Genomic DNA, 17062 nt, shown 5'->3' with positions numbered 1-17062 from the left:
GGATGAAGCTACGTGAGTGTGTCAGGTCCTGACACGCTTGGGGTGAGCCGTGGCCTCGGTGACCAGGTCCCACCTGCTCCAGCAAGGCTGCAGGTGCTGTGAATGGGGCTGAGGGGCAAGCGGAGCTGCCCCAGGGCTACCAGCCGCTGGCAGGGGCAGGAGGCAGGATGCGGGGGGAGCTGAGTTGTCGGTTAACCTATTATCTTATAGCAGCATAAGTCATTAGTGAGGCAGAGAAATAAAAAACAATTCCCTCGGAATCAGCTCATTAATGGGCTGCACGGTGCAGCCGCCGCGCTCCCCCCCCTCGCTGGGCATCCTGGCTCCCCGCCGTGGCAACGCTCCGTGGGCACCCGGCTGCACCCCCGGGCAAAGCTGGTGTGGCCAAAATGGCCACAGGCAAGCAATGGCACAGACCCCCTGCCCCATAGCGCTTGGAGTCCCGTCCTGTGTCCCCCCCCCCAGGGTCCATCCTTTCCAGCTCGCCATCATCCTGCCTTGGCTGGGGTAGGCGGGGGTCCTGTGCCCAGCCACGGAGGGTCCCATGCCCGTGGAGGTGCCCTGCAGCGGGGGGTGTTGGGGAGGGGGGTACGGCGCTTCCCCTGGGGCCAGCCAGGGCTTTGTGGGGCTGCTGCATCCCTGCTCGGGCTGGGAGAGCACATTGTGCTGAGCGTCAGCCCAGAACCGTCCCTTCCAGGCTAAAAATCCATTAATTTCCATCTTGCCCTTTTTTCCCTCTTTTTTTTTTTTTTTTTGACTGATACCATAATTAGCTCCATCAGGTAAACTTAATTACTTCAGGTCACATGCAACCCTGGGGCAGAGGCAAAAGATGGGAGGGGTCTGGGCTCACCTGGAGCAGGGCAGTGGGGAGAGCTGCCCTGCTCCCACAGCCATCCTGCAGGCTACTATAGGGACCGCTGTGCGTGGGGGTGTCGTGCTGTAGGGGCTGGAGGGACCGCTGTGCATGGGGGTGTCGCGATGTAGGGGCTGCTGTGCATGGGGGTGTCGTGCTATAGGGGCTGTAGGGGCTGCTGTGCACGGGGATGTCGTGCTATAGGGGCTGCTGTGCATGGGGGTGTTGTGCTGTAGGGGCTGGAGGGACCGCTGTGCATGGGGGTGTCGTGCTGTAGGGGCTGCTGTGCATGGGGGTGTTGTGCTATAGGGGCTGTAGGGGCTGCTGTGCATGGGGGTGTCGTGCTATAGGGGCTGGAGGGGCTGCTGTGCGCGGGGATGTCGTGCTGTAGGGGCTGGAGGGGCTGCTGTGCGCAGGGATGTCGTGCTATAGGGGCTGCTGTGCATGGGGGTGTAGTGCTGTAGGGGCTGGGGTGTTGTGCTATAGGGGCTGTAGGGACCAGGTGTGCTGGAGTGATGCACTGAAGCATGCACACTGGCACAGCCCTTAGCAACAAGGATGCTACATGGCAACGCTGTCTCAGCCGCCCCATCATGCCACGAGGAGGGGGAGGCAGAAATCCACCCCCCCTCAGCTAAATCAATTTTTCTTATGATTATTGTCTCCAGACAAAACACGCCCTGGGGAGGGGGGTGAGCCAGCACCTTTTGTCATCCCACCTGAAAGCTCAACAGCTGTTAAGGTCCAGCCAGATGTGGACTCTGGCTGGGGGGAGCAGGGAGGGATGGATGGGGCCGGGGCACGGTGAGACCCCGCTGGTACAGAGCACGAGGAAGGGGCTGCTGGGAGGGCAAAGCCAGGCTGAGGTGCAGCGCTGGCAGCGTGGGTCGTATCCTGTCCCATCCCTGCGCTTCCCTCTGGCCAAGGAGCCATCCTGCGTCGGGAGCTGGGGAGCAGCACGGCAGCTGGAGATGGGGGACCACCAGCCCTCAAGCTTTCCCAGGGCTGTGCAAAGAGGGGGACCCCCCAAAACCTGCACGCCACGAACAGGGGGGAGAGGAGACCAGGTCCCTCCATCACCTGCTCACTGCAGCTCCCTCACCTGCTGCAAAGCCCCCCTGGCCCCCCGCGGCCGGCGCTGGTGGCTGCGCTGGCCCAGCTTCAGTCCAGCCCCGCTTCCCTTTCTTGATGTAAGACTTTAAGCATCTGCGCTGCCAGCGTGCTTTGTGCTAAAACAACAACAACAAAACGAAGCAGTCAATTTTCCAGCAATTAGCTAGAGCGAGAACATTTCAAGTGCTAGAAAACCCCGCCCCGCAGGATTAATTAAATCTTCCAATTAATGTCTAATTTGAATCATGATGATGGCTGTTATCATTTCATATTGATTTTTCTTTTTGGTGTTAAAATAGAGCTGTTGTCCCTTCCACGCCGCCTTTTCCACACCCCAGGAGCTGTTTGTTCTCCCCGTTTGATTTGCCAACGTTAAACATGAGTCTGGAAAATCGAGTATTCCCGAGTATCGGTGGGCAGCATTTGCGGGTACCTGTGGCAGGGGGATCCAGCTGCCAGTTTGGAGATGTTTGTGCATAAATCCTGTGTCTGTAGCTTGAACTTTTTACGCAGCGGCTACACACTTGGCCGTGTGAGATTGGACTCCTGGCATATTACATTTTTACTGCTCTAAACCCAAACCCATTACTTTCCCCTTGGCTCAGGCAGCCATAAACCTTGCCGCTGCTTTGCTTCCAGAATAAGCCAGGCATTTATGTTTCCCGGGAGCTGGTTCATTGGTGTAATGGATGTGTAACCTCCTGTAATTGCTAAGGTTATTCCAGTGCTTGCGTGTGAGCCCTGGCTCTGTCACCAGCTAGCTAGTGCTGGTTTGATTTCCAGTAGGTTGCTGGTGGGGGGGATTCAAAGGTGCCTGGAACGATGCTGGGAGGCTTGGAAATGCAGCGTGCTGCCAGCCTGACGCGGAAAACGTGAGTGAGCAATTGCAGGAGGCAAGGGGACCGTACAGGATTGTACCTGCCTAGAGCGGGAGGTGGAGGAAGCCTGGAGCTGGTGCTGTATCCGGACCACAGTGTGCTGACTCAGCCGGGGATCCAGGACTGAGCATCCCTGGATGCGGCTCAGCCTCACCCGAGCCTCTCCATCCTGGCACCGGGCTCCGGAGGAAAGGCAGGAGCAGCACACCGGGGCTGGGGTACCCAACACCGCTCTCCCCTGACCTCTCTCCTCTCCCCTTCCAGACGAGGAGCTCCCGGCACTCCCAGGGCTCCCAGCCCGGCTTGGCCGATCAAGCCAAACTCTCCTTCGCCTCGGCCGAATCCCTGGAAACCATGTCGGAAGCGGAGCTGCCCCTGGGGTTCAACAGGATGAACCGATTCCGGCAGAGCTTGCCCTTGTCCCGCTCCACCAGCCAGACGAAGCTGCGGTCGCCAGGTACCCTCGGGACCCCATGCCCCCGGGACGGGCAGCACGAACGTGCCCGGCCACCACCAAACCCCTCTGCCTGCTGCTGCGGGCAGGTGCTGGCATGTGCCGGCAGTGGGATCGGTTTGTATCTGCCCAAATAACCAACCCCAGGAGGAGTGGGGGGCACCACATGCTATGAAGGGTGGCTGAGGGGGATGAGCTGCCTTCGGCCTCGCTGCTCCAGGGTGACCAGAGGTCCCCAAGCCCTTGGCTGGGCGCACATGGCAAGCATCACTGGTCTCGGCACGTCTTCGGCGCTGCGTGGCGAAGGGATGCAGGCACACCTCACCGCTCTCTGCTCCCTCTCCTTCCAGGGGTCCTTTTCCTGCAGTTTGGGGATGAGACGAGGCGCGTCCACATCACCCACGAGATCAGCAGCATGGACACCCTGCACGCCCTCATTGTCCACATGTTCCCCCAGAAGCTCACCATGGGGATGCTGAAGTCCCCCAACACTGCCATCCTCATCAAGGACGAGTCACGCAATGTCTTCTATGAGCTGGAGGATGTCCGGTGAGGATGGGGGAGGGGGGGCTCAGAAATCCACCGCAGGTTGATTGTCCTTTCTTGAAGGGCATCACAAATTAGTGGGATGAAAGCAGAAGGATGGGCACGGGTGCAGTCCGGTGGCTGGGACTTGCTGGGGGCTCGGCAGCTGCCTCTCCAGGATGCTCACGGCTCTGCCTCTCCTTGCAGCGACATCCAGGACAGAAGCATCATTAAAATCTACCGGAAAGAGCCGCTCTACGCCTCGTTCCCAGCCTCGCACATCACCAACGGGGACCTGAGGGTAAGGGGGAACAACGGGGTGTTGCGGGGAGAGCCCGCAGCGTGGGTGCACCCGGCGGGCTGGGACCAGTAAAGAGAGAAAGTGATGGAGACAGGGACTGGTAATTGCATGTGTTTGTGGAAGGAGTAATGGCTGCGATTTGTCTTGCCAGGTTCCAGCGTTGTTAAGTGTTACTTTAAGAGAATGGATGTTTGAAGCCTGACAGCAGGGTAATAAACATGATAATTAGGGGATTCATCAGAATAAATCATCCCGCTCCTGGGTGGGAGTGAGGGAGCTGCTGTTTGCCAAGGCCAGGTGAAGGTGCAGGAGCTGGAGATCCGGGTGGTCAGAGGGGTGCAGCGAGGCAGGGTCCCAGCAGGGCAGGGCGAGGGCAGGGGGCCAGCCCGCAGGGACGTGGTGCTGACACCCCCTGCCCCTTTCCGCAGCGGGAGATGGTGTACACCTCCAGGGAGTCATCTCCCACCCGCCGGCTGAACAACATGTCCCCGGCTTCCCACCTCACCTCCGGCTCCCCTCCGCCGGTGCTCCAGTCCTCCTCCCCGTCCCGCTCCCGCATGTCCTACAGCGGGGGTCGCCCGCCCTCCTACGCCGGCAGCCCCGTCCACCACAGCGAGCGTCTCTCCAACCTGCCGCCCGCCCAGGGCGTCTCGCCCAGCCCCAGCGCCATCCTGGAGCGCCGGGATGTGAAGCCGGATGAGGACCTGGCTGGGAAGAATGTAGTGCTGGTGAAGAACGAGGGGCTGTACGCCGATCCCTACGGCATGGTGCACGAGGGGCGGCTCAGCATCACCTCCACCCAGTCCCTGGCTGGCATGGGAGACCCCTTCGGCTACTCGGGGGGGCTGTACAAGCGGGGCTCCGTTCGTTCCCTCAGCACCTACTCGGCGGCCGCCTTGCAGACGGAGCTGGAGGACAGCCTGTACAAGCCCAACGCGCCCATTTACAGCGAGACGTACGGACCTGGCCTGGGTTTCCGCATGCCCCCCTCCTCCCCCCAGAAGATGGCTGATGGCCGGCTCGTGGACGTGCAGCCGGGGCAGAGCCCGCACAGCCCCTACTCGGGACCCCCCAGCCGCTCCTCACCCGTCCGTCAGTCCTTCCGCAAGGACTCCTGCTCCTCCGTCTTCATGGACAGCCCCGTCAACAAGCCGCGCAACCCCAGCTCCTCCGGCCCACCGGAGCTCTTCCCCGGCCCCGGCGACCGCCCGCTCTCGGGGTTCGGCTCCCCTGGACCGGCCAAGGACACCGAAACGAGGTGAGATGGGGCACAGGGGAACCCCCCGCAGATATGAGCTTTGCTGCTCTGGTGGTCGCCCCTCGGTGCAGCTGGGGAGGGAGAGGAAGAGCAGAGGAAGGCTTGGCCCCATCACCACCACGGCAGTGGTGCTGGGATGGGCAGTGAAGCACCGAATTGTGCTGAGGGGAGCGATGCGGCGGAGCCGGAGGCAAGGAGAGGGGACGAAGGAGGTGGATGTTGCTGGTGACAGCAGCGCTGCCACCTCCCCAGCGTCCCTCCGGGGACATGCAGGGACCCGGTGGGTGGGTGCAGGGCAGGATGACCCTGAGCGTGTTGGTGGTGCCGGAGCCACCTCCTGACCTGGCCTCTCTCCCTTCCCCACGGCAGGGAGCGGATGGAGGCGATGGAGAAGCAGATCGCCAGCCTGACGGGGCTGGTGCAGAGCGCGCTGCTCCGTGGCTCCGAGGCTGAGACCCCCAGGTACGGAGCGGGACAGCAGGCGTGGGACCCCGGATCTGTTGTGGGGAGGGGGATGCCTCCAGCTGGGCTGCTTGCTGTGAGGCTGGGGGCTCCTGCTCCCCTCCCAGGGGTTGCCAGCCCCCCCCATGCCCCTGCAGCCCCCTGAGCCGGTGAGGATGGAGGCGCTTGGTCCACCCTCGCTCCTCTCTTTCATTGCAGCGAGAAGACAGAAGCCACCAACGGTGGGACCCCCCCATCAGCGTGTAAGTGACTGGAGAGCCAGCCCCTCACCCTGCAGCACCCTCTCCCCCTGCCCCGCAGCTGCTGGGAGTCCTAGGGTGGGTGCAGGAGCAGGGGTTTGCAGTCAACAACCAGCAGGACCCCCCCGCCCCGTGATGCTAAGGGGCAGCTCTGGGGTGGCCTTTCTGTGGAGCCAGCCTGGGGGTGCTGTGGATGGGGTAGTTTTGGAGACCACCCCAGAACGGCTGGACTGAAGCAGGGGGTAGGGAAAGAGAGGTCTTTCCTGGGAAAAGCAGAGGAGCGGAGCCTGCAGCCTCCCCCGGGGCGGGATACCTTCCCTCAGCAGCCTCTGCTTGCCCTCCCCGCAGCGACCAGCCGCAGTGGCATGGGGACACCAGTGCCTGCACCCCCACCGCCCTCCGCCACCAGCACGCCGGCGGGGCAGCCCACCGCCATCACCCGCTTGCACATGCAGCTGCACCTCCACGACCTGCAGCAGAACACCAGCGACCTCCGCAACCAGCTGCAGCAGCTCAAGAAGCTGCAGGTGGGTCCTGGGGGTGGCGGCAGGGGGGTCCCCAACCTGGCCCAGCTCTTCTTGGCATGGACAAATCGCCCTTTCCTGGTGATTTTGCATGGGGTTGGTTATCCATCGCGGGGGGATCTTGCCCAGCTTGAATCCCCCCTCCTCATCCCTGCAGCTGCAGAACCAGGAGATGGTGAAGACGATGCTGCGGCGGACAGAGACGGAGATCAGTGTGCGGGTGACGGACACCATGCGCAAGCACGAGGACCCGCTGCAGCGCCAGCGCAGCTTGGTGGAAGAGGAACGGCTCCGTTACCTCAACGAGGAGGAGCTGATCACCCAGCAGCTCAAGTGAGCCAGGGCTGGCGGCAGAGCTGGGCATGCAACTGGGGAGGGGGGTCCTTGCCCACTGGCCTCAATGGGCCAGATCCTCCATGGGTGTAAATCAGCAGCTCTGCACGGTGCCAGGTCACATCCTTGACAGCATGACTAGCATGAGGAGGGGTCCCCAGCCCAGCGGTCCTCTCCCCTCTGCTGCGTGAGGACCTGCAAAGCTGGCCACCCCTGGGGCTCCCCAGCATCCTGGAGCAGCGGTGACACCCCTGCCCTGCCTCTGTGCTCACAGTGACCTGGAGAAGTCGGTGGAGAAGATCCAGAAGGATTTGGCCCACAACCACCGGCTCATCCCTGTGCAGGAGCTGGAGGAGAAGGCGGTGGTGCTCAAGCAGCTGGGGGAGACACTGACAGACCTCAAGGGTGAGGATGTGGCTGGGGCCAGGGTGGGCAGCAAGCAGAGCTTTGTCTGCATCTCCTTGCTCCATCCTTACACGTGGGATGCTTCAGGTTGCCCGTTCCCTCTGGGTTTGTGTGTTTGCACCTACTGGTGTGTTTGCCTGCATCCTCAGGGCAGGTTCCCCCGGTTCTTGGTGGGGTGTGCGTCCTGCAGGCTTTGGGCTGCTGCAGGGGTGAGGGCTGCACTCCGCACGCCTGTTGCCTGCCCGTTGCTCTGCTAGCTGTCCAATTCCGTCCTGCAGCCCCTGCCTGAGTCCCCCTGACATCTCACCATTGCTCGGAGCTGCTGCCTGCCTCTGTCCTGCAGGACCTTGTGCTTGCCCACCCCCATGCGTGCTGCCTGTGATTTTACTGCTCCTGCAGCCTCCCATCCCTGGGCTGCCCCCATCCTGCCTCCCGCAGACGGCCAGCACCTCGATTCGAAGTGGCAGAGCTCCTGCCTGCCAGAGCCAAGGCAGACAATAAACGGTGATGTGGCAGCAGTTGCTGAGGTGGCAAGAAGAGGGGCCATGGGGGGGCTGTGGGGAGGGCTGGGGGGCAGAGGCAGGAGCAGCTCCACTTTCCCACAGCATTTCCATAAAGTCAGGCTGATGCTGAGCAGCCGGGAGGGCGAGCAGAGTACCGGGCAGGGAGCCAGGAGCAACCTGCTCCACATCAGCCCCTGCCACCACGTCCCCGATGTCCTGGGTACCAAAGACCCAGCTCCACAGCAGTGTTTGGCACCCACAGATGTGGAGGGGACACCTGCAGGGGCGAAAATTGGTGCCTGCAGGTGGATGGAGAAGGGGTGATGGGTACGGGGAGCAGAGGAGATGCTGGCCCAGGCTCCCCAGGATTCATCCTGCTCCGTTTGGCAGGGCGCCCTTGCCATGGGTATGATGGCCATGAAGATGGTCAGAGGGCTCTCCTGTGAGGACAGGCTGAGGGAGTTGGGGTTGTTCAACCTGGAGAAGGCTCTGGGGACACCTTAGAGCACCTTCCAGTACCTAAGTGGGCTTGTAAGAAAGATGGTGACAGACTTTTCAGTAGGGCTTGTAGTGACAGGACAAGGGGTAATGGTTTTAAACTAGAAAAGGGCAGATTAGATATTAGGAAGAAATTCTTCACTGTGAGGGTGGTGAGGTGCTGGCACAGGCTGCCCCAATAAGCTGTGGATGCCCCATCCCTGGAAGTGTCTAAGTCCAGGTTGGACAAGTCTTGGAGCACCCTGGTCGAGCAGCAGGTGTCCCTGCCCATGGCCAGATGGTCTTTAAGGTCCCTTCCAACCCAAACCATTCTATGACTCTGCGGTGGTTTTGGTGGGCGCGGGGTGCCCTGGCACTGCCAGCTGGGCACCGGGAGGGGCACCCTGGTGACCCCCATCTCTCCCACCCCAGCCCAGTTCCCCAGCCTGCAGAGCAAGATGCGGGTGGTGCTGCGGGTGGAGGTGGAAGCCGTCAAGTTCCTCAAGGAGGAGCCGAACCGCCTCGATGGCCTGCTCAAGCGCTGCAAGACGGTGACGGACACCCTCACCCAGATCCGCAGGTGAGCACCAAGCCCCCAGCCCAGTCCCTTGAGCACTTTGGAGGACACAGTTTGTCCCTTCAGTTGTCCCTGTGCCCCTGGCACGTGTGCCTTATGGATGCAAATCCCAAGGGCTGTTGAAAAACAGACTCATTTTTCTATTAAGGCATTAAAAAATGCCCTCGGTCCTTCGCAGTGTGTGTGTGGGAACCCCTTTCCAAACTGACTTTTCCCTTATCACCTTGGAAGAAAGGTCTTTGTATATCCAGATAGAAAGGAGAGCTTGATCAGAAATCTCTTTCCTGAGGAGCGGAAAAACATTCAGCTGGAGAAATATCATCTTCTGTGTGTAATGGTGGTGGCAGGCTGGGCCGTGCCCCCCGGCTGAGCCCACCTGCCTCTTCCTATTAGGAGACCTTTGGGGACGGCTTACGGCTCGGCCACGCTGCGGGGGGAGCGCCCGGCCGGGCTTGCCTCGGGCTCCTTGTAGCCTGGTTTTCTACGGGAAATGAGCTTGTATGATCACGCGGTGTCTGAATCTGCCTACCTGTCATTTCCCAGCCCTAATAACTCCTGAATCCAAAGGGCAATGCCAGGCAGACCCGACGGAGGGGCAGGATTCGGAGGGATCCGATTTCCTATAAGCTTCATGAAAGCGGACAGCCAGGTAGAGGAGCTCATTCGTGTGCTCCCCCCAGACAGGCTGTAGCATCAACTCCAACCCCTTCCTAGACATCAGAGAATCTAAACCTTCAGCCGTATAACGCGGTGTTGCGGGAGAATAAGCTTTTTGTGACGGGGCTTGGAGAGGGTGCCGTAACCCCCCGATACCGTGCAGCCACCCAGCACCTTTGCTCTGTCCCCGGCAGGCAAGTGGACGAGGGCATGTGGACCTCCCCCAGCAACCTCAGCCAGTCCCCCAAGAAGGTGGCCCCCGAGACAGACTTCAGCAAAGGGATGGATTTGGAGATGCCCACCAGCCCCCCAGTGAGCCTCCACCACCTGACGGCTGCCACCGAGACCCTGGGCATGCCCAGCTTTGGGCACAGCCCCCCCCAGACCCAGACCCACCCCTCCAAGAGCAATAACCCTTCCCGAGCTCCGGAGATGGTACCCGCCAAGACCCAGACGGGGCCAGAGACCCCCAGCAAGAAGAGTGCGGATAAAGCTGTATCCGTGGAGGTGAGAGCCTGGAATGGGGAGGGCTTTTCTAGGGGGTCTGCCCCTATGTCTCCCAGCTGAAACTGGGAACAGGAGCTGGGTCCATCCTGCTCCTCTTTGCTGCGTTTGCAGCCGGTGGGTTGTCTGGAGGGGGGGGGGGGGGTTTGCCAGGTGATGCAGCCTTGGGAGCATCCCCAATTGCACGCTGCCGGGGGGGGCAGCTTGGGGATGGGGGCAGCACTGGCCTCCCTGCTCCTCCCCGGGGGAGGCTGGGGGGGGGGGGGCAGCAGGGCTGTGGGTCACATCCTGCCTGCAAGGGCAGGAGAAGCTGCGTGCGGCTGGGGGTGCAGCGGGCGCTGCCTGCCATCCGCAGGCTGCCGAGCGGGACTGGGAGGAGAAGCGGGCAGCGCTGACCCAGTACAGTGCCAAGGACATCAACCGCCTCCTGGAGGAGACGCAAGCCGAGCTGATGAAGGCCATCCCGGACCTGGAGTTCGCTGCCAAGCACAAGCAAACCACGGGCAGCGGCAGCACCGCCTCCACGCCTGAGCACAAACCCTCCAAGCCGCAGCATGCACCGAAGTCGGGGGGCAAGGGGGACCCCAATGGCCGCAGGGGCTCAGGTACGGCGTGGGGAGGGCAGGGGTCCACCTCTGGATCCCAGGGCTGGGGGTGCCCTGGCTGTGCCATCGCTGGTGGGTCTCCCTGGGCTGAGCCGTGCCGCCGCAAGGGGAGGTTTACAGCTGGGGAGGCAGTGGGAGAACCTCGGGTGTTGTATTAGAGGGGCAGGGAAAGGTCTCGTGCCCTCACAGCATCGTTTGTGCCCAGACGAACTGACGGTGCCGCGGTACCGGACCGAGAAACCCTCCAAATCACCACCGCCTCCCCCTCCGCGCCGCAGCTTCCCCTCGTCCCACGGGCTGACCACAACCCGCAGCGGCGAAGTCATCGTCACCAGCAAGAAGGAGCCCGGTTTTATGAAGGTAGGGAGCGGGGCCACAGGATGGCTGCGGGGCTGGGCCGAGGGGGTCACTGTCAGCAGGACCAGCCCTGGCCCCCAGTGCCCCCCACCCCTCACCACCCTGCTCCCCCCTGGCAGAAGGCCGAGTCGGAGGAGCTGGAAACCCAGAAGCCCCAGGTGAAGCTGAGAAGGACAGTGTCGGAGGTGGTCAGGCCAGCGTCCACCCCCCCCATCATCGCCTCTGCCATCAAAGACGACGACGACGAGGACCGCATCATTGCGGAGCTGGAGGTGAGCGCGGGAGGGGCTGCGGGATGCCCCAGCTTATCCGCATTGCAGGCGATGCCCACCCTGCCCTGTCCGCTCACACGTGGCTGTGCCCAGCTCCGGGCAGCTGTGGGGAACACCTTGGGATTGGGTCTGGGGAGTGACATCCCACACGTCGGCACAGCAGTGGGCTTCCCCCTCCTCACCTGTCTCCCAGCAGGAGCGCGGTGCCGTGGGACGGGCAGGATGGAGCGGTTGCACCCTGCCGGACCCCTCGCTGGGTCCAGGTGCTGCATGCCTGGTTCACCACCTCTCTTCAGCGCTTCTACCCCGTCTTGAGCTTTAAGCCAAACTCATTTGGTTTTTAATGCGACGCAGATTCAGCTGGAGGTTCGTTGGGGTTTGTGCACAGGGCGCTCTGCAGAGATCCCACCCAAGACGCCGTCCCCAGGCTCTGAGCTCCCCCAGGCTGGCAGTGCCCCACGTCCTTGCCCCGTTTGCCATGGCCGAGGTGCCCAAGTGGGTAACAGATGGCTTTTCCTTGACTGGTTTCCCCAGGAGGCAGGGCACCGGCGACGCTGCTGGCAGCAGAGGACGGGGCTGCCCCTGGCTGATGAGAACAGCCCATGTCTCGCTCGCTGCTGAGCCCCGGTGCTGGCGTGACCATAGCAAGCATCCTTGCAGGCATGGGCTGCATCGTTGTTCCCCACAAGCCTCCCTCCTCCAACCCGCCCGTGTTTGACTCCCCAGGTGTTTCAGAGAAGCTCTGCCTCCCCTTTCCTTCCCAAGCTCCGTTACGATCCGCTCACGGCTGCCGTCTCCCCTGGGCACGTAGACTCGTGGCCCAACGGAGCCTCCGTTGCAGCCGAAGGATGGAAGGTAACAGCTCGCTCTGAGCACCGATCCTGCCGACGGGCTGCACTTTAACCACCTCCTCTCCTGCTTCTTTTTAACTCACTTCTGCTTCTTTCTCTGATTTAACAAACTAATGGCTTCTCTCCACTCCCTCGCTCACCGCCACTGCGCGTGCGGCACTGACATGGCACAGGACTGAGCACTAACCCGTGCAACAGCTGCATGGGGCTGCTGCAGTTCCATCAGGGCCAGATCCTGCACCCACATGGATGGGAGGAAGGAAGGGGCAACCCCAGCACTGCACTGGGCAGGGCACGGAGGGGCCTCGCCACTCTCATAGTGCACTGGGTGCCTGAGGGGGGGTGTCACTGGAAGGGGCAGTGGGGGGTGATGCATGTCGTGCCCTGTGCAGGGACACCTCGTTCCCCGTGCATGAAATGGGTGGAAGGTGAAGGACTGGACCAGAAGCTTGAGGCTGCTGGGACTTGCTTTGGGCTTGGCCCCATCACCCCTCCTGGGTGTTGGGGTGCTGGGCGGGCACAGCCCAGCTCCCTCCCAGCCGTCCTGCCCTCCATCCTGCCCTGGGCTCTGGGAGTGGAGAGAGCAGGAGGGAAGGAAGGTGCCTGAAGAGTGGATGGGATGGAGCAGGGGATGCCAGGGGAGCAAGGGGGCAAAGAGCAGGATGGAGGGTGCAGGAAGCATCTAGTGAGGGGAGCTCTGCCACATCCAGGGTGGCTCAGCTGCTGGTGAGGGTCTGGGTACATTGCAGGGGTCCCGCTGGGACCCTCCCTTCTCCTGAAGACCCAGCACCGTGGCTGCCCCAGAGCAGCATCTCTTGTCCCTGCAGGGAAGGATCCCTGTCCCCAGAGGTCGGATGGGTCCAGCTCCAGACCCAGAGCTCTGTAGTCATCCCAGCACTTATGTCTCCTTCCCTCTCTGCTGTGGGTGCTACTCAGACCCCCAGGGCTGGGGCACGGGTGAGACACACCGAGCCAGGGCACATGTCCCTGCTGCCCATCCTGTGCCAGCTGGCAGTGTGGCATAACCGCCATGCCACCCTGCTCTGCCGTGAGGGCAGGGGGCCAGGGACGGCTGCACGTGAAGCCCCTGCAGAGGTGGCAGCCCCCTTGGCCAGCACAGGGCTTGGGTGCCAGCAGCGTCCCCATGGCTGCAGCTGCAGGGGGGCAAATTTTCTGCCAGAGCATCTCTCCAGCTCACCTTCCCTCCCCTCCGTGGAGGGCATGGCCAGCTCTGGTTCCCTGGGCATTGCACAGCTCGTTGTCTTCCCCTGGGACAGGAACAGAGAGGTGGGGGATGAAGGACATATTTTCTAGGTGTCTTCTCGCTACTCAGGGCTTTTAAGGTCTGGTGCCCCTTGGCAGCTTGTTTGTGATGCCTCGTCCCCTGCCTTCAGCTCCGCTGGGAGCTGTGGTGTCCTGCGGGGCTGAGCAGGCTCTGCTCCTGCACCAGTGCCATGCCAGTTTGCACCAGCATGGGAGAAATCCGAGGCGGATGGTGGCAGTCAGGTTTCCAAAGGTGTTTGGGAGGTGCAGCAACACCAAATCATTTTTGCTAATAAGTCCAGGCAAGTTATTTCCAAAGTCTCCTAGACCCAGGTTGCCTTCAGCGCAGTAGAAAACCGGTCCCTGTCCGTGCTGCGGGTACCGATGGGACATCAGGGCTGGGCAGGAGGGAGCTGAGCATCCCCCTTCCTGGCTGAGCACCTCCCTGCAGCGCTACGATGCCCAGAGGCACCAGCAATGGGGGACCCCAGTAGTGTGTGCAGGCACATAGTGCCCCCCGGCAGCTCCTGCTCTCCCCTGGCTCTTAATCTGTCTGAATTCTCTACCTAGGAGCCGCCAGCCCTGGCAGCCCCGGGGAGCAGGGCTTTCTCCCTCCCGCAGATTGTGCTCACCGAGTGGGTGTCTGAACCGCCATCCCCCGAAGCTGAACCGGAGGTGTGGGTGGCAACTGGCTGCTCGGAGCACGGGGACCCCCTGAGCAGTGGAGCAGGAGGGGAGCGTGTACCCGAGGTGGGAAGGAAATGCCCTGTGTCTCCTGGCATCTCCGAAAAGTCCCCGTCCGCAGCGGGGTACCCTCCAGCCCCAGCCCCACACCCCCTGAGCAGCCCATCTCATGGCCATGCCCATGCAGCAGGAGAGACTCGGAGGTTCCCTCTAGTAGCCAGCAAGGTACCACCTATCTCAGGGCACAAACCGAGCCAGCCCGTGGCGGGAGGAGGAGGGGACACTCCTCCGAACGCTGCCAGCAGGCGAGAAGGTGGCAGCAAGACGTCTCACCGAGGTCCCTTGGCCGCACAGCCTCCTCGTCCCCGGGGGGAAGCCAGGGGTCCTGGATCTGGAGAGGCAGCGCTCCCCTCCACCGGTGGCAGAACGCCCAGTGCCGTCCCCCAGCTTCCCAATGATGGGGACCCCCAAGGAGGAACCAGGCGGAGCACGCAGGAGGCATCGCTCCCTCCTGGGCATTCTGCTGGGGCTTGCAGACAAGCCTGGAGGGAGGACAGCTCACCAGTGCCAAATCCCAGAGCTTTTCCAGGCAGGGATCCAGCCCCGCAGGGAAGCGGACAGTCCTGGGCTGAGCATCCCCAGGAGCAGGTTGCTGCTTTCTGGAGGCCAAACCACTGCGCAGCTCCTGCTGCCGGGGGAGGAGGTGGCACGGAGGACGCCGGGGTTGGAGGGAAGGCAGCGGAAGGGCTCTGCAAAGGGCAGGTGTCCCCTCGCCGCTCCATGGCTCCGTGCAGCAAGGAGATTTACGAAGGCACGTACCAAAGACTGGATAGCCTGGAAGAAACTATCCGTGAGCTGGAAATAACCATCAGCGAGATGAGCAGCCATCCCTTGGTTGAATTTGTATTCCCTAAAGAACTGCTAGGACAAGCGGGATCCAAGGATGCCGGCAAGGAGACCAAGGAAGGTCTGAGGGATCTCAGACACAGTCGCTGTGATGACGGGACTGCCCTGGACCTCAGTCAGGCCAAAGATGATGCTCGTGAGAGTCCATCTCCAAGCAAGACCAGGCCACCTCTGCTACCCAAGCCACAGCTCTCCCTCGACACTCCGCAGGTTTATTTTCTATTATCCCTCTTGCTGTGCTCTGCCCCGGACTCACTCTGATGTCTCTCTTCCTCCACCTCTACCTGCTCCCTCTCTGTGACTCTACCTCCAGGCATAGCCAAGGTGGAAAACAAATCTCCGTTTCTCCCTGTGGCTTGAAGGGGTTTGGGAAGCGCAGGCAAGCAGGAGCGAGACTGCAGGCAGCAGTCGGCAGCGGAAAGGCAGGTGGTGCCAAGGCAGCGCTGCCGTCTGCCCCTCGCCGGTGCTGGTGCCACCCAGTGCCATCCCTTGCTGTGCCCTAGCACCGAATTAGACCCCGGCTAAGCTGGTATCTTCTACCCTGGCAGGTTTGGGGGCTGAGCACGCTGCTGGTGATGAGCACAGGGCCAGTGATGAGCATCCCACGGGGCCGGCGAGGGCTGGGTGCGCTGGGTGACGAAGCAGCGTCCCTCGTTTTGCATAAGCACTTTTGTAATGAACTGTGGTTTGAGCGTGGCAGCTGTTTCTCCTAATTAAATCACAGCGCGGGCTCCCCGAAGCCATCCAAATTGGTTTCTGCCGGAATCTGTGGCAGCCGCTCGGCTGGCTGAATAGCTGGGAAAAGAGGGGAGAAAACGCCCCCAGCCGCTCCGACGTCAGCCTGCTCCTTTATTAACGCTCAGCACTGGGGAATAAATCTCCTTTTTCATTTGCAGCAATTATCTCAGCCCCGCTTCTCAGCACCGCCGCGGTGCTCTCGCTGGGTGAATGGGCCGACAAGTGGGTGTCGCTGCCATTTCTCCCGTTGCTGGCTCCCGCTGCACCGCTGGAGCCTGGCAAGCTAGGGCCAGGAGCTGCGGGATGGATTTGTGGCACGTGCACGGGTGCGCAGAAAGCAAAGCTCAGCTCGGGGTTCAGCAGGAGAGGCTGCGCAGCTCGGTCGGCGCTGAAAGCGGAGGCGAGAGAGGGCAGGTCTTGTGCCGCCTTTCAAGGATGCTGCGAGTTGGTTGCGAAGGCTGGGATCCAGTCCCTGCTTGTGCCAGGGATGCTGGGGCGCCGGGGAAGGTGCGGCGCAGGCAGGGGCTGGATTTCTGTGTGCTGTGGGGTACAGGAGTCCCCACGTCCCATCCATGTGCCCACCGAGGGTCACAGGGCAGGGCAGGCAGGACAGGCAGCACGGAGAGCCACGTAGCCATCGCTACAATAACCCGTTGGCCTTCTCTCGTCGGAGGTGCAATCTGGGCAGCAATTGCACATCTCTGGGGCAGCATCGGTGCTGCTGGGTTTTCTGCCTGCGGCAGCTGGTCCAGACTTGGTATGGGGCAGGCAGGAGGCAGCAGTGATGGCAGGGAGAGGATCCAGGGTGCCCCGGGCAGCGGTGGGACGCGTGCCGGGCGCCGCTTTAGGGACCCACGGTGCCAGGGGATGTGTGTACAGGTACCGCTTCCCTCGCTGCAGCTCTTGCAAGTCTTTGTATCTCCATCTCTACACAGCTAGTTAATAAAACCCTCTGTATTCCCACTGCCGCCGTTTCCACCTGGAGTTTGCTTCTGCCTGCCGTCGCCTCTTTTCCTTTCTCTTGGCCGTGCAGCCCTGCCCTGGTGGGGACGCTCTCCTCCTGCCCTTGGTCTCCTGGTGTTTGCCGTGTCTGCCCCAAACTCCCTCTTTGCCTTGCAGTGGTGGCACTCAGTAAGTCCTGGCTGGTTTCTGAGCTCGCCAAAGCATTGCCCGGTGACAGCTCCTTTGGCACACAGAGCCGGTGACCTCGTCCTTGCCTGGGTTTGCCACCATGGGCTGGTCCAGGCAGGGATGGCACGGTGGTGCCGCAGGGGCTCGGCACAGCTCCAGGCATCCGATGTGGGCTTTCATCTGCTGGTT

The 17062-nt window shown here is 62.0% G+C and overlaps 1 protein-coding gene across 24 annotated transcripts in view; it reads left to right on the top strand.

Moving 5' to 3' along the window:
- Positions 1 to 17062, top strand: part of SRCIN1 (SRC kinase signaling inhibitor 1) — a 94069-nt gene that overhangs the window by 72073 nt on the left and 4934 nt on the right. For 17 of the 24 annotated variants that reach the window (XM_080369907.1, XM_080369908.1, XM_080369905.1 and 14 more), the window contains 16 exons: positions 3112 to 3304; positions 3652 to 3850; positions 4034 to 4127; positions 4556 to 5385; positions 5755 to 5847; positions 6046 to 6089; positions 6435 to 6613; positions 6768 to 6943; positions 7218 to 7348; positions 8761 to 8908; positions 9757 to 10069; positions 10422 to 10671; positions 10877 to 11031; positions 11148 to 11300; positions 12027 to 12155; positions 13985 to 15214. In XM_080369907.1, the coding sequence (XP_080226033.1) occupies positions 3112 to 3304; positions 3652 to 3850; positions 4034 to 4127; positions 4556 to 5385; positions 5755 to 5847; positions 6046 to 6089; positions 6435 to 6613; positions 6768 to 6943; positions 7218 to 7348; positions 8761 to 8908; positions 9757 to 10069; positions 10422 to 10671; positions 10877 to 11031; positions 11148 to 11300; positions 12027 to 12155; positions 13985 to 15214 (4317 nt within the window). Of the gene's footprint in view, positions 1 to 3111; positions 3305 to 3651; positions 3851 to 4033; positions 4128 to 4555; positions 5386 to 5754; positions 5848 to 6045; positions 6090 to 6434; positions 6614 to 6767; positions 6944 to 7217; positions 7349 to 8760; positions 8909 to 9756; positions 10070 to 10421; positions 10672 to 10876; positions 11032 to 11147; positions 11301 to 12026; positions 12156 to 13984; positions 15431 to 15552; positions 17037 to 17062 lie in introns of those variants that run through there. The other 7 variants (XM_080369897.1, XM_080369899.1, XR_013924583.1 and 4 more) reach the window with 6 other exon arrangements.

Source organism: Falco punctatus, assembly GCF_963210335.1.
Source record: "Falco punctatus genome assembly, chromosome: 19".
In the NCBI taxonomy this organism is placed as follows: domain Eukaryota; kingdom Metazoa; phylum Chordata; class Aves; order Falconiformes; family Falconidae; genus Falco; species Falco punctatus.
Note: the sequence above shows the minus strand (reverse complement) of the source record. Positions and strands in the feature narration are given on the sequence as shown.